This window comes from Platalea leucorodia, assembly GCF_965183815.1.
Source record: "Platalea leucorodia genome assembly, chromosome: 17".
Taxonomy (NCBI): Eukaryota; Metazoa; Chordata; class Aves; order Pelecaniformes; family Threskiornithidae; genus Platalea; species Platalea leucorodia.
In genome coordinates this window covers 7,086,895-7,102,457 of record NC_138839.1, presented here as the reverse complement: position 1 = coordinate 7,102,457, position 15,563 = coordinate 7,086,895, and the positions used below count along the sequence as shown (strand labels likewise).

The 15,563-nt window shown below is 54.1% G+C and overlaps 1 protein-coding gene across 3 annotated transcripts in view; it reads right to left on the bottom strand.

The window, feature by feature from the left end:
- Positions 1 to 1,121: 1,121 nt before the first annotated feature.
- The window catches only part of KAZN (kazrin, periplakin interacting protein), a 94,624-nt gene continuing 80,182 nt past the window's right edge, over positions 1,122 to 15,563 (bottom strand). For 2 of the 3 annotated variants that reach the window (XM_082328820.1, XM_082328821.1), the window contains exons 3-8: positions 5,404 to 5,540; positions 4,772 to 4,942; positions 4,191 to 4,380; positions 3,870 to 4,000; positions 3,552 to 3,602; positions 1,122 to 3,066 (exon numbers count right to left, since the gene is read on the bottom strand). In XM_082328820.1, coding sequence (XP_082184946.1) covers positions 2,899 to 3,066; positions 3,552 to 3,602; positions 3,870 to 4,000; positions 4,191 to 4,380; positions 4,772 to 4,942; positions 5,404 to 5,540 — 848 coding nt within the window. In that variant the 3' untranslated portion in view covers positions 1,122 to 2,898. Of the gene's footprint in view, positions 3,067 to 3,181; positions 3,447 to 3,551; positions 3,603 to 3,869; positions 4,001 to 4,190; positions 4,381 to 4,771; positions 4,943 to 5,403; positions 5,541 to 15,563 lie in introns of those variants that run through there. The other variant, XM_082328822.1, reaches the window with a different exon arrangement.

Sequence of the window (15,563 nt, the reverse complement as noted above, 5' to 3'; positions counted from 1 at the left end):
CCCATTTCAGACTGTGGTGGCTCTTACCTGCTCTGCAGCCGCTCACCAACCCAGAAGGACGTTTCTGTTAAAAAAAAATAAATAAAAAAAGTACATCTCTTCAGCTCTACCCTCATTATGGTTTTGAAAAACAGAAAATTATTGCAGGTCTTGAAATGGCTTTTCCTCACTCCCCCGCCCCGGTCAATTGTAGCTTGAGTACCTCGAGCGGCTCCGACTGCAGAGAGCGGGTCCGGGGGATGCTTTCCCGACCCCGCCGTACGCCCTCCCCAGGGGTGCCACCACCACCCGGCGCCGGCCCCGCTGCACCCACGAGCCACGGGCCCGCAGCAGCCCTTGCCTCCAGCACGCCCGTCCTCCGCTTCGCTCCAGCCTGCCAACGCAGCCACAACCCCAAGCCAGCGCTGGGCCCCGCTGCAAGTGCTGGCACAGCCCTACAAGGGACAAACGCCATCCGTAAATCAATAATAATAATTTATCCACCTGTAAATTATTAACAATAATTTATCTACTATAATAATAATATGTATCCACTATATATATAATAGTATTTATCTACTATAATAATAATTTATTATAAATAATTTATCTCCTAGCAAGTATTAGAGCACAAGAACAACTCCTTTCTGTCCCACCTGCTTTTCTTGGCTGTACATCTTCCATATCCATGGGGGACATCTCCTGGCTGTTCCCCCCCATTCCCAAATCTCCACTTACCTTAAATCCTTACATCCCCATTTCATACGGATGCGCTGGCAGCCCCAGCCTCCCACCAGCAGCACCGTGGCCAGGTACAAGCACTCGGCTGGCAGCCGCTCGTGGGAACGAGCTGGTCCAGGGATGCAGCCTTTGCCTGCATCCCCCCATCACCCCAGGGCCCCCGATGCGCACGGCAGCCGGGGCAGCGGTGACGTGCACCCAGCCCTCGCACTCACGTGGCTCGTGCCCGGCGCCACCACAGCGATGCCCGCCTGCCGCCGCCAGCTCAGGATCTCCGTCAGGCAAGCAATTAAATCACATGGAGGTCATCCGTACTTTAAAATAAGCTTTATTTAGATCTTTTATAATTTTATATTTGCATCCATGCCTTCAAGGATTCTCCCCCACTCACGCGGGGAAAAGTTAAATCTAATGTTACCCATAATTCATATGCTATTTATCGAAGTTCTCTTTTAAATAAATCATCCTCTTAGTAATTTTTAGAATTATTTCCTAATTTACAAAAAAGCTGAAATGCAAAGGAAACTACTCGATAACAAGGAGATTGCTCATCTGTTCCCGTGGTTTATAGTTTAAATTATAAAAACGCAAGGAGAACAAAAAAAAAAAAAAAAAGAAAAAAAACCAAAACCTGAAAACCAACAAAACGTATAAAAATGCTTCTCTGCAGAGAAAAGATGCCACGGGGCAAACCCTGCCCTGCCACCCCCCGTGGCCTCTCCGCATCATCCTGTTCGCAGGAATACACAGCACGAGGGCAGCGGCGGTTTAGTTCGGTGACTTCAGACAAAATACCCCTTTTTCAACCAGGGCGCGCGTATCGGAATTAAGAAAAATAATACACTATGATAGCATCATTAAATAAATCTTAATACATTTTTTTAAGAGCTTAAAATTATATCGTAAGCATTAAAGCATAAGGTACTTATCTTGGCATAAGCAGAGCGCGGTGCGTGTTAGTGGAGAGGGGAAGCGGCCGCCGCGCCGGGGGGGCGGTTTTGGGGCATTTCCAGGGGATTTGGAAGCACAAGCTCCACCTGCGCTTAAAAATCGCCCCGGCGCCAGAAAAACCTCCCCGGTGGGGACTCGTACCGATTTCCCCGGCCCTCCCCGACGGCGATACTGCCCCAAACGGGAGCGGGGCGACCGGCCCCGGATGGGCGACGTCTCGGGATACGGGGATATCTCGGGATATCTCCTTTCCCCTCCTCCCAGCTCATGCCGGATCCCCCAAAATTTTACTCAAAGCAAAGGGCGAGCCCCCCACATGCGGGGAAAAACAGTGGGCAAAGCTCCCACCAGCTTCCCCCACCGTCTCATTTCCCAGCACGGATTTAGGTTCGTGTTTTCCAAGGCGTTAAGTGCTCCTGGGGCATCTGCGGCCGCGGGGCCGAGGGAGCCCGGGACGGGGGGTCCGCGGCCCCGGCCCCCCCCCGCAGCAGCTTCCCAGGACAGTACAGTACAAACACACCCTTCCTCCTCCCCGCCCCATCCCAACCGACGTGGAAAAATATAAAAATCCCAAAACTTCTGCAATAATTTAGTTAGAATAGCTCCTCTGGGTTTGTGCAAATAAATTAAAACAACTAAAAAGGAATGTTAAAACACTTATTTCCAGACCGGCAGGCGTTACAACCAGCCCGTGTCGCCTCCGCGGGGTTCGGCCAGGAAGACATCACAGCAAATGAGATATCGCTTTTGTGTGTGTGTGTGTGTGTGTGTGTGTGTGTGTGTGTGTGTGTCTTTTCTCTCTAAGGTCCCTCAGCTGGGCAGGTCCTTCGTCCCCGAGCGAGGACATCCCGCGGGCTGGGCTCCAGAAAACAGCGGGTTTCGGACAAGAGACGTCACAAGCACAAAGTGCACAATATTTCTGGTATTTACAGAGACACAGCAGTCCTTCAAGTTTCAAGTTTCGTCAAAAGAAGGAGGAAACAAAAAAAAGACCAACCAACAAAAAAAAAAAACCAACCCAAACCGACAAACTGAAGCGACAACGAAGGAGTTACCAGTACGGAAAAAAAAACCACGAAAAAAAGGGAAAAAACTGAAGTTACGACACAGCTGCATCGCTCCCAAGACGACAGGTAACACGTCCACAGGCGGGGCTGGGTGGGAGTATGTACACGGGCGACGGCGAGGCCGGGGAAAGGCGCCCGGCGCTCGCCCGGCGCGGGGGGGTCACCAGTCCGCGTCCTCCTCGATGTAGTAGTCGGGGGCCGTACCGTCGAAGAGGCCGGGGTCGAGGGACTTGCGCTGCTTCCCCCGGGCAAACACCCTGGAGATGGAGCCGAAGCCCATCTTCTCTTTCTTCTTTTTCCGTTTTTGGTCTTCCAGGTCCTCTAGAGACTGCGGGAGGAGAGGACACGAGCTCAGCCACCGAGCTTTTCATTTGCCACCCCCCCAGCCCCACACCGGGGACGATGGACCACAGGGTCCGGGTCCAAAGCAACGTTGAGGGATTTTGGCCTCTTAATTCAACCAGCTCCGGATTTCAGCTCCAGGCACGTACGGATGGTCAGAGCAAGGCTCTGTCCACGGCTTGCTCGAATACCCTGCCGTTTTAGGATCAAATACAGAAGAATAACCTGATCTAGGTCGTGCCTTACCAAAATCAAGACCACGATGGGCGCTGAGCACAGCAACCACCTATGGCATTACCTGCATTTTGGGGCAAATCATGGCAACCTGAGACATCCCAGACTTAGAATTTAGGATGACTTGCGTTCCTGTTTTGTAAAAACCCAAATCAGTGCCCCTGAGCCCCCTCAAATCACTCACTAGCACAGCACCGGGTCTCACGAGCAGGATTTAAAGAGAGCTTTGTGCCCTACCTGTACGATTGGGTTGTGCAAGTTCTTCTGTACCGGTCCGGGACTGTCCCCCTGCGGCAGAACCAGACGGATCCAGTTGCATCAGCCCCAACACAGCCCGGGACCCCACCACCACCCCAGCAAAAAGCAGCTCGTCCAGGCGGCTGTGTCCCTGGGAGGCTGGGATAAACCCCAGGAAAGCAACTCTCCAGGTCAGCAAACCTCCACCCCATACCCAACAGCATTTTTAGAAGCAGAGGACCCACTGCATCCTCAGCCGCACACAGCGACGGAGCAAGCCCCCCATCAGAGCAAGCCCCCCATCACATAGCGCCTTACGTTGCAGAGCGAGTGCGTTCGATGCCGGGGCGAGTTGATGTCGCTCGGCGTGGACGAACGGTCACCCTCGGCCGCTGAGGCGTCGGAGATGATGGACGGCTGCCGGGAATGACAGGGGCTCACTCTGACCGCTGGAAGGCAGGGGAGCATCGGGGGGTTAGCATCAGGCCAGCAAACCTGACCCCACGCAAAGCCTCTGAGGCACTTCCAAAAAACCTAGTTTTGGGGTGTTTTGCCCCTTTTTTGTCCTCTATGGGGGAATAAGGCAGCTCCCCAAAATGGGTTTGGCCCTGCGCCCTGATCTGTGCTGGGGGGGCTCACCTTGCCGGTCCGCCGAGTGCTGGGGGTGCGAGTGGTAGAGGGTCTGCTGGCTCTGCCGGATGGCGGCCGTCAGCGGGAGGTCGGCCTGCATCACCCACTCCTGGTTGCCGTTCAGCACCGTCTCGCCCGGCATGGCCAAGGAATGGCGTTTGGGGACGTCCTTGGTCAGCGTGGCAAGGGACTGCTTGGCCTGGGGAAGGACACCAAGGTGGTGGTGGTGGTGGGGGGAACGGGACAGACGGACAACGACACACACACCATATGAACATCTCCCAGAGCAGCAGAACCAGCAGCAACCCACCCGCCCCTTTGCAAATAAATACCCAAATTGTGTCGCTCCCTGCACCGAGGATATCCAGCTCCTTTTTAGCGATGGATTTTTTTTTTCTGCCAATATTGCAATAACACAACTGCTGCAGCAAACGCATGCAGGCAACCACTTAAATACAATATTGCAATAAATATTTAACTTCAGCAAAACTCGCCGGGGGGTTTCAAGCACTCAAGCTGCTGAGCCGAGCACCTGCAGCAGCGGCGCAGGGCTGACCCTCGAGTCGTGCCCGCCGTGTTATCGAGCTCACCATGGCCAGCTCGGCCTCCAGCTCCTTCATGCGGTTGTCTTTCAGGTCGAGCTGGGAGCGGAGGGCGCTGGCGTGGTCCGTCGCCTCCTTGGCTTGCCGCCGCAGCTCCCACTTCTCCCGCTCCAGGAGATCCTTCTCCTTCGCCAGCGCTTTCACCGCATCCTCGCTCTCCTGCCGGGACACAGGGTGGCCATCAGGACGGGGAAAGCCCATGCGCTACTACAAACCCCTGTCCGACCCTCTGCCGTGACCCCCTCGGGGGCTACCCGACTGCCCAAAGGGCAAGCGGTACCTTTGGGTGTCACGAGAGCCCTGTGCTGGCAGGGACGGCAGCGGGCAGGAGTGCGGAGCTGCCAGAAGCGGCCAGTCCCCCAACAAGGGATGCCCACTCTGCACCTGGTTAAAATTACATCAAGTTGCCCAGGTCTGGCTCACTGGCTCGATTTCCTCCAGTATTTATTTACCCTTACCCTGCTGCGGTCCAGCCCTCGCAGCAGGGGAGCGTCTGCCCGTTGCAAGAGGCCGGCTGGGGCTTCGGGGGGTTTTTTGCCCGCTTACAAACTGGGTGTCGTGCTCACGCTCCTGCCAGCCCCCCATACCACGAGACCACGGTGCTGGGCTCCCGCACTCACTTTCCTGTGCTGCTCGTAGTTCCTGATGAAGTCGCGGAGCTGCTCCTCCCGGCTCTCCAGCGTGGCGTACAGCTGCTGCATCTGGCTCACCAGGTCCGTCTTCTCCACCTTCAAGCGCTTGCGGTCAGCTTTCATGGCTGCGGGAGAGACGACGGCTCAAGCACTGGGGGCACGGCAGCCCCCTCACCTCCACTGCTTTTATTTTTCAAGGAAAAAGCAGCACAATTACGACTCCAGGGGCTGGGCTGGGAGCAGACGCCCAATTCACCCCCCGCTGCTGCACCTCCTGCATGCACCCAGCAGCCCCCCGAAACACCCAGCGCATCTCCACTGCGTCTCCTTATCATCGCCCACCCTCCACGGGGCAGCTTGGCCCCTGGAAGAGGAGATTTGGGAGCAAAACCGCCGCCGCAGCCTCAGGGCCCAGGGCAGGAAAACCTGCTGCTCCCTTTCCAGGATAAATAAACCACAACCGGTTCTATTTTTAGCAGCTCGGCAGATTCCTGCAGCGTCCCACGAGCCCAGGGCACGGCTCCCTGCGCGTCCCCTTCCAGCTCGACGATGCTGCGGCGCAGACGAGGGGACAGAGCGGGAGGCTGGGGGAGCAGGAGGACGCGATGGGGGCATTTTGCCAGCCCTGAGATGAAACCAAGACCTTCGGGTTTTCCTTCTCCCACAGACCAGCGAAGGATGCTTGCTGATCACTGACACAGAGACAGCTTGCTGGAAGCCTCGTAAAACCCAGGAGATGTACAGAAATACCGTATAGGACACGGGACTTCAGTAATTTCTGCACGTTAAGTGCTTTGCCTGGCCTTGAACCTGGTCCTTGGCGTTGCTGCAGAAATGTCCTGCGGCTCCCTGCTCCAGATACACCCCACCCCACCAAAGTAAGACCCCATTTAGGATTCAGAATACAAATATTGCTTCTCACTACAGGAAAGACTTTGTGTGCTTTTCCACCCTGAGGAAGTGCTGCTCTCGAGGGAGCGGGACGGTATGAAACACCCGCTGCCCCTCCAATGCTCCCTGCGCTCGCTGCATTGCAAGCAGCTGAGCCTTGCAAGTCATTCCTCTATATTAAAAAAAAAATCCTAAAGCCCCCAAAACCCACCAGAAAAACCAACCCCAAAGCCACCAAGAGCCGTCTACATTACAAAAGCCGCCAGAAGACGGTAGCACCATCACGAGCAGGACCCGTCCCCACGCACACACGGTTCCAACCTATTTCTATTACAGAAATCCACGACGAGCGTTCCAGCCCACGCGGCGTCTCCTACCCTCCGCTGCCCCCTAATCAGCCACTTCTGGGGCTTAAACCGAGCTCCTCCCAGCGAGACGCATGTGGGATAAAGACCTGACTGAGGAATACAAGAAAACCATTACCGTGGCATGATTAAAAGCACATTAATGTCGTTCGTGCCATTCGCACCTCCGGTCCCCTCGGCTTCACGCCTCTGCCTTCTCCCAGCACAGGACAGCTCGTGCCGGGGAGCTCCGCTCCCACCCTCCTACGGCTGGGGACCCTCGTCCCCCCCAGCTGCTTTCTGTTACATACTCTATAAATGCATTTCCACCTGCGCGTAAGCAGGGACAGCGTTACTATTAGATAGGCACTGCAGACCTGAGGCAGAATAACCTCAGGAGGGGGTACCGCCCGGCCCCGCGTACCGCCGGAGCGCGCTGGAGTAGCCCCCTACAGAGGGGGGGCACCTCTGCTCTGCCAGCTCTACCGAGCGCATTTCAACCGCCCCCCGCATCCCACCCAGCAGAGATTTCCTAGGGTACGAACCCATTTCTGCGCACAGGTATTGCTGTTAGCATGTGCCGGGAAGACGTAGAATAAAACAAGTGCTTGGGATGGAGCCAGTAAGGAAGGGAGAGGGCTTGCAGGTTAGTGGAGAAAAAGGTGTGCGTGGGGAAATCAGACCAAATAGCGGAGGAAGAGGGAGATGTTTGGGACAACTGAGATTTTTACCTGTTCAAAACCAGGAGATGAAACTCTTTGGACCAACTACTCTGCCATTAAGCATCACATATAAATCAAAACCCAGAGAAACAACACACCAGCTAAGAAATGCCGGAGTGATTCACGCTGTCCTGCGACAGGGAGCGCTTGGGGTGCTTCCTCGCTCGCTTCTGTGAACGTGGCTCCTGGGACAGCTCAGCCCCTTCCAACGCCGGGACCTTCCTTACTTTATTTCCAGCTTGGGAAATTGCTACAGACACCCTCTAAAAATAATCACGTCCGGACCACATCTAAGTTTTTAAAAAAGCACCTTCCCGTCGCCTAGGCGTATTTAACAACGACCTTCCCCTGGCCCAGTTATTTCACACAAACTAAAAACTTGCTGAAAAAGAGAAATTAATACTAAGTTGACCGAGCCATACTGGGGTGAGATCCGGACCCCACAGAGGCGGGTACCCCGCGGTACCGACTGCACTGGCCGCGACTCGAGGACACGTCAAGGGCAGCCATCACTGATTCGGGTTTTTGAGGGGGAATTTTCAGCCCCCGTAGCCCTTCCCAGACCAGGTCAGGCTCAGCCCCATCCCTGCAGGACAACGCACTGCTGAAAACCCCTCTACCTTCAAGCTCTTGAACGCTTTGCGACACACATACACATATTTTTAATTTCCTCGAGGATACTGAGAGGCTCTTATAAAATTTGAAGTCACATTTTCACTCCCTGATGCTGGAGATGACAAAATGCTCCTAACGAATTTAATTACATAGCCAGTCCCCTATAGCTTACAACCTGCTTTAATCAGTGGCAGCGTTCAGGGTCCTTAAAGATTTACGGAAAACACTTCGCCGCTTCCCCCCCAAAAATATAAAATGCTTGGAAGTACTATGAGGAGAGGAGTACACACCATCTCCCAAGGTTGAATATTTACCACTATTCACACCAACCAGTACCGCAAGAGGATGATGGACTTGGGGTATTGCAAGAGCAAGTTTTTTTCCTGTTAACCCAATAGGACAATTTACCATTTGTTTCCGTTCCTATGTGAGAGATGTGCTAAAATTAATACACTTTTTTTCCTCCTCTATTACCACCACTCTCCCTCCTTCAAAACCGATTAGCTCCTAAGCTTAAAGAAGATTTATCAGTCAATTGAGAACTTCATTCCAGACTCAATTAATAGGAAATTAATTGAAAGAGGCAGGAGAAAAATAAAAAGTTATGCAGAAGTGAGCTATTAGGGCTGCCAGCAATTCCTGGACCACGCACCGCTCGCTGTGGCGGCTTAATACATCCTTAGCAAACAAGCCCGGCTAATTACTTGGTCAGGGAAAACGAGCCGTTGCGATCCACGGCACGACGGCAGGGGCAGCCAAGGAGGAATAAAGCAGGTTTCCAACAGCCATCGGGACCATCCAAGGAGGCAAAATGGCTTTTTTCTTTAATCTGATGATCCAGGGCCAGTTTTCCGTATCCCTACCCCCCAGGAACATCTAAATAAACTCTCCTACAGCCCATCCGCATGGTGGGCTCTGGCAAAACCTCCGACCTGTTCATAAACCCAAGACAACAAGAGAAGCAAGAAATCCTAAACCCTGACCATGAGTGGAAAGTATTTAGCTCACACAGCTTATTTGCATTATTTATTTTCCCCTCCCGCCCAAAGCGCGCGACAGAAGTAGAGGGGGAACCCACCAGCCCTGTCTCAGACTTGGCAGCTCGGCACCGACCCCGGCAGCAAGCGATGGGAAGGACGGGTCGGGAACAGCCACGTGAATCCCCCCAGCTCTCATAGAATCGTTTAGGTTAGAAAAGACCTTTCAGGTCATCGAGTCCAACCCAGCACTGCCAAGTCCACCACTAAACCATGTCCCCAAGCACCACACCTGGGCCCACTGCTGGCTCACGTTCAGGCGGCTGTCAACCAGCACCCCCAGGTCCTTTTCCGCCGGGCAGCTCTCCAGCTGCTCTTCCCCAAGCCTTCAGCGTTGCCTGCGGCTGTTATGACCCAAGTGCAGGACCTGGCACTGAGCCTTGTTGACCCTCACCCAGCTGGCCTGGGCCCATCGACCCAGCCTGGCCAGGTCCCTCTGCAGAGCCTTCCTGCCCTCCAGCAGATCGACACTCCCACCCAACTGGGTGTCGCCTGCAAGCTTACTGAGGGTGCACTCGATCCCCTTGTCTGGATCATCGATAAACATATTAAACAGAACTGGCCCCAGTACTGAGCCCTGGGGAACACCACTTGTGACTGGCCGCCAACTGGATTTAACTCCATTCACCACCACTCTTTGCACCCAGCCATCCAGCCGGTTTTATTACCCAACGATTGTGAGACTTCTCCCAGCTGCTTATAGAATATTTCACCTGCCTCTTCATCCTGGTTGGGTGGTCTACAACAGACTCCCACCATGACGTCTGCCTTGTTGGCTTTCCCCCCCCGATTCTCACCCATAAACGCTCAACCCTATCATCACATCATTAAGCTCTGGACAATCAAACCACTCCCTAACATACAGGGCTACCCACTGCCTCTCATTCCTTGCCCATCCCTTCTGAAGAGTTTGTAGCCATCCATTGCAGCACCCCAGTTGTGCAAGTCATCCCACCATGCTTCTGTGATGGCAACTATACCATAGTTTTCCAGCTGCACAACGGTTTCCAGCTCCCCCTGTTTGTTGCCCATGCTGTGTGCATTGGTGTAGATGCACTTCAGTTGGGCTGTTGATCCCGCCACCTTTTTGAGGGAAGAAGCCTTAATTCCTACGTGACCATTCTCAGGTGCTTCCGTGGTTTCTAACACATCCATAACCCTTGCGTCTTTGCTGCCGCATGGATCTCCATCCCCTACCTCCACTGAGTCGGCAGACCGAAGGACCTTGCTAGCACGCCATCCCTCAAACATCAGCATGCTGTCCACAGGCTTATCTCTAGTAAGCCTGGTTTTATCCCTTTCCCCCTTCAAATCTAGTTTAAAGCTCTTTCAGTGAGCCCTGCTAACTCCTGTGCAAAGATCCTTTTCCCACTTTGAGATAGGTGTACCCCGTCTGTCACCAGCAGGCCTGGTGTCGTGTAGACTGACCTATGATCAAAAAACCCAAAATTCTGCCGGTGACACCAGGCTCGGAGCCAGGTATTGATCTGCTGGCTCTCCCTGTGCCTTCCCCCATCGTTCCCTGCAATGAGAAGGATAGAAGAGAACCCTACTTGTGCTCCCAATCCCTTAACCAGTCGTCCCAAGGCCCTGAAGTGCCTCTTGATTGCCCTCGGACTTCTTGTTGCAACTTCATTGCTGCCTACCTGAAAAACCAGTAAGGGATAGTAACCTGAGGGCCGTACCAGGGTAGGAAGTTTTCTCTTTGCATCTTTAACCCAGGCCCCAGGGAGGCAGCAGACTTCCCTAAGCAGTGGGTCCGGTCTGCATATCAGGCCTTCTGTTCCCTTCCGAAGGGAGTCTCCCATGACAGTGATCCATCTTTCTTTCTTTACGGAAAGAGTTTTGACGCAGGGCGTAGGCTGACTTAACCTCGGCGACACCTCCGAGCTAGATGAACCATTCTCCTCGTCATCGTTCGGTTCCGCTTGCAGAGCCTCATACCTATGACGCAAGGGCACCCGGGAAGGTGGGGTAGTCAGAGAGGAGACGCGCCTGCTGCGCCGGGCAGGGACTTGTCACCATCGCTCCCCATCCCTTAAGTCCCTGTGTTCAGCCAGGTGGAGAGAGGATAGCGAATCCTCCGTATCACGCGTCCTCTCGCCATCACCCCCCACATCCCCGCCTGCACCATTCATCCTGCACGAGGCCAGCTCGCGCTCCCGTTACTTGAGCTTCCACCTCCTGCCACACGATCCGTCGTCCCCCGAGCATCGCTCCTTTGGGAGAAGGATGACGGACACAGAGCAGTAATGGGACCCGCTCTGCACAGGGCTTCTCTCGCAACCAAAACTATCAAAAATCCCTCCCCAGCGCCTTCTGTTTCTAGCTTTACCTAACGAGCTGACACCTAATCACTCCGATGTACCAACAACCCAAGGGGCACAGCCTTACCCAGGGCAGCAGCACGGCTGAAACCCCCCAGTGATGCCACCACCCCGTGGCCCCCGTCTGGCCTCAGCTTCTGACAACTTCTGGAGGGGAATTAGCTACCACGTGCTAAAACCAGGCATTTTCCCCCCTAAACTGAGGGCTGCTGTAAGTACCATCCCCTCCTTTGAAATTAATAACATCAAATTAAGGGAAAATGAAGTGGTGGTGGTCACACCATCTAGCCCAGGTTTGCCCAGAGGGCATCCAGATAATTAGTTTGACTACCCTGGTAATGAGACAGATGAAAAACGACTATGTTGGAACCATAGAAATAGTCTCTCTGCCTGGCTTCCCACTCCTGGGATGAAGTGGGAGAGCCCAAACACAAGCCAGGGTACTGGCAGAGGACGCAGCCCACCTCTGACCCTCCCAAAGAGGGGCTCCCATCTGCTTGTGAGTACTTCTCTTGCCCTGTGCAACGTGAATTTGCATGCCAGAAATAGAATTAGAACCGACATTATCACTTACTGATCCATCTACTTATTTTCTAATACTGGGAAAAGTGTCCTTGGGGGGCACTGCTCAAGCCCTGGCGATTCCCCATGCAAGAGGAACGCATAAATCCATCCTGTCCATTAACATTCACTTAATTTCTCCTGTTTCTCCATCCCAACCGTGAAATTCAATATTGTCGCCATGACTAACCCATAAAATCGGTCAGCCCTGCGCAGGAACTGCAGCGCCGCTCCTTGCTACGTAAACAGGCACGCGCGCTCCCCGGGCGCAGCCGTCTCCATCTGCAGAGAAGATCTTGCCGCTGAGGATGTCAACGTTACGCGGCGTCAGGCAGCGCCGGCACTCGCTCCTGGGCGTGCGGAGGTACGGTGCAGGCAGGAAATTCGAGTGCAATGTTGAATTTCAGAAAAAAAAAAAATCAGGTGAGGCATTTGCCTCGGGGGAATTGACCTGGAAACGCCCTGCTGCGAGGCCAAGGGCTTTCCAAACCAGACCTGCCATGGTTATGACAAGGTGATCAATGACTTCTGCTGTGAGTTTAAGGTCGGTCTTCAAAGCAGCACAGTAGGTTTGCTGACCAGAGCCCCATGTCCTTTAAGGGGTAGAGGGCTTCCTTGGCCGGGTCCATGGCTGGGACACCCATCTGCCGGGACACCCATCCGCCCGTTTCTTTGCTACCCACCCCCTTGCTGCAGCCAGCCAGGGATGCTGAAGGTTTCAGCAGGAGGCTCGTCCCAGCCCAAATGCCATCCCCAGGGGGTCACAGCTCCGAGCCCCAGGTCTGGGAGGGAGGAGACCAGGCTACAACCTGTTTGTGGAGCAGACGTGAAGTCGGTTCACGCCTTCCTGAGCAGCAGGGAAAGCCAGCCCGAGGTCTCCACCTTGGCACTCGAAAAGGAAACAGAAACCAGGTTTGCTCTCCGCGTGATAATCCCGCAGGCAAGCTCCAGCATATTGGATAAACCTTCCCAGAAATGGGGTTTCTGCCATTAGCCCACACGCTCGTAGATGTCACCCGGCCAAGAGGCTCCTCGAGTCCTCCAGGCGCTCGGGCACGGTCCCTTCCCGCAGCAGGACCCAGCAGTAATAAAGCTGTCTGCAACTTCCCCCATCGGAGATTTCCACATCAGAAATCCAGATCACATCCATCCCTTTCCAGCTGGGGCTGGGGAAAATATAATTGCGCTAACACTGTAAGCACGATCCCGACTCCCAGCCCCAGCAAAGGAGGAGAGGATGATAGGATGCAGTGCTACAGGATTTTTATTTGGATGTTAATTGATCAAAAAAAAAGTGCAAGAGATGGAATTAGCCCAGAAAAAGCAGCAATACAGACGCATGAAGTACATGCTGCCAGGGATACAGAAACTGCTGGAGTTACTCCCGCAGAGCATCCTGTGCTGCTCCGGATCCCCGCTCCCTCCCTCTGCAGCAAGCGCTTGTTAGCACAGCACCGGGAAGACGCTCCAGGGGCTTATCGCCAGCTTTACCCCTGTGCTACATGCTGTCGGAAAGGGCTGGAAATGCACTGCCGAGGGGGAAAGGTGAACCCACCCTCCTCCCTCCAGATCATCACAAACCAAACCCTGTGCAGCCAGGCAAAATGAAGGCTGTTAGAACTACTGGCACCCCCAAAAGTAACTCCCGCCGGCAAACCCTCTCCGCTTCCCTCTGTCTTACGGCCTGGTGAGCCAATATCTATCTGAACGGGCTGTGTTGCACTTCCAGGCTCAGAGCCAGCAGCAACGACAGATTTCCATATAATTTATCCGCTAATGACATTACACACGACCTAACGCGGGGCGCGCGCCGCTGCAGGGGCAGGGATGCCGATGCTGCCGGGCGCGGGGCGTCCTTTAGCGAGGACCGCGGGGCTCCGCAGCGCTGCGAGGCGATCCTGGGAGACGCTCTCTGGCTGTGGGACACGACCGACACAAACCCGTGACCTACACGACGGCACGGCCAGGTTTCCCCAACCTCCTTGCGCTGCCTTTCCCTGCACCCCCTTAACATAAAGCTTAATATAGAGCCATTATTTCCCCAAACGCCTCTATCGGCCGATACGTTTCTCCTGGCAGAACCATTCACCAGGCACAGTTATCGCCATTTTTCCTCCCCTTTTGGCTATGTTTCTCTATGGACAATTTTTCACAGAAAGGAAAAAGGATTTTTTCCCCTCCTCCAGCTGCTGATCCCGTTTCCCCATCACCCGTCTCCGTATCCGCTGCCGTGCTAAGCCTGCTCTGCTGCCCAGCGCCTCCAGCCCAGCTCGCGGGGCCGGAGCCAGCACAGCAAGCTTTTCCAAATTACGCAAAAGCTTTCCAATATTGCATGGGAGGGAAGGAGCACGGATTTTAAAAGGCTTCTTGCCTTTCCAAGTGCAAGCCGAGAGTCCCTCTTCCTAGCCATCACACCTGCAAAGAAGCCCTGGAAAACCAATCCCAGCGGCTCGTATGGCGGCCAATAAAAGCCCAATAAACCCCCAATATTATACTCCTTAAATACTCACGATTCTCAGGCCAAACTCACTTTTTCTCTGCACTATCCTCCGCAGAAGCGTGTATGACCTTACTGCAGCTTCTTAGATGACTATTTTTTTTGCAAATAGTCTTAAAATAGTTCTGCTTGTCTGTATTTTGCCTTTATCAGCACTTCCATCTCCCTGTCCGTGCAGAGCAAATATTCTCTAATTAAGGTTTTTCTTCTCCAATTACGGTTTTATAAACCCAGAGCATTTCCTGCTGCCGGAGGCTGCATCGGTGGCGAGGTGGGCAAGATTTTGAAGATATTTTGGCTGTTCCTAATTTATAGGGATGCTTTTGCAAATCAGAGAGCGATAAAATAAAAAGCACGTAGACTGGGGTAGTTTTTCCTCTTCTTTTTCCAAAATCCTCCACCCAAATACAGACTCAGCCCAATTCCCTGCCCCTCCCTGTGCATCTCCGCATCCCGGACGGGGGGGGGACGCGATGGGCTGGGGCTCTCCCCCGCCGCTGCTCAGCCTCTGAGCCTGAGAACTTTTGACAGCTTCTTTTCATAATCCGCGAACGCGAGCTGACAAGTGGAAGTTAGACGCGGTATGCTGGGGATTTGAGATGATATTTAGAGCCGCGGCGCTGCCAAGGTTTGACGCACGAGAGCTTTCCCCTGCTCAGGATCATTCCCCGGCTCCTGCTAACAAACCGTCCTGGCTGGACGTACTGCCAGCTCGGTTTGGGGAGGAAAAGCTGCAATATTGCGTTTTGCCCTGCACACCCCAGTCCCAGGGCTCGCGGCGAGCTCGCCGTGCAGCTGCCAGCGAGGGAGGGAGAGCCTGGCTCTGACCACCGTGGGAAAACACCCAAATCAATGCACGAAGAAAAGAGGAGAACCTGCACGTCACCTGGAGACCCAGCCTCTGCCTTCTGCAGCGCTCCCGGTAACGCTCACAGGATAAGGAACATCGCACTCACCAGGAAACTTGCTGCTTCCCTCCTAAAAGCGTCCGAGGGGCTCAAATCCAACCCGCCCCCACCTCACAAATGCTTCCAGCTGCATTTCAGCTGCTCTCTTGGCTCTACTCTACAGCTAGCCGTGGAGGAATTACTTTGCAATGCTGCAAACGCACCCCGCTTCCCAGCACCCTGGTCCGTCCCAGCTCCACGCTGCTG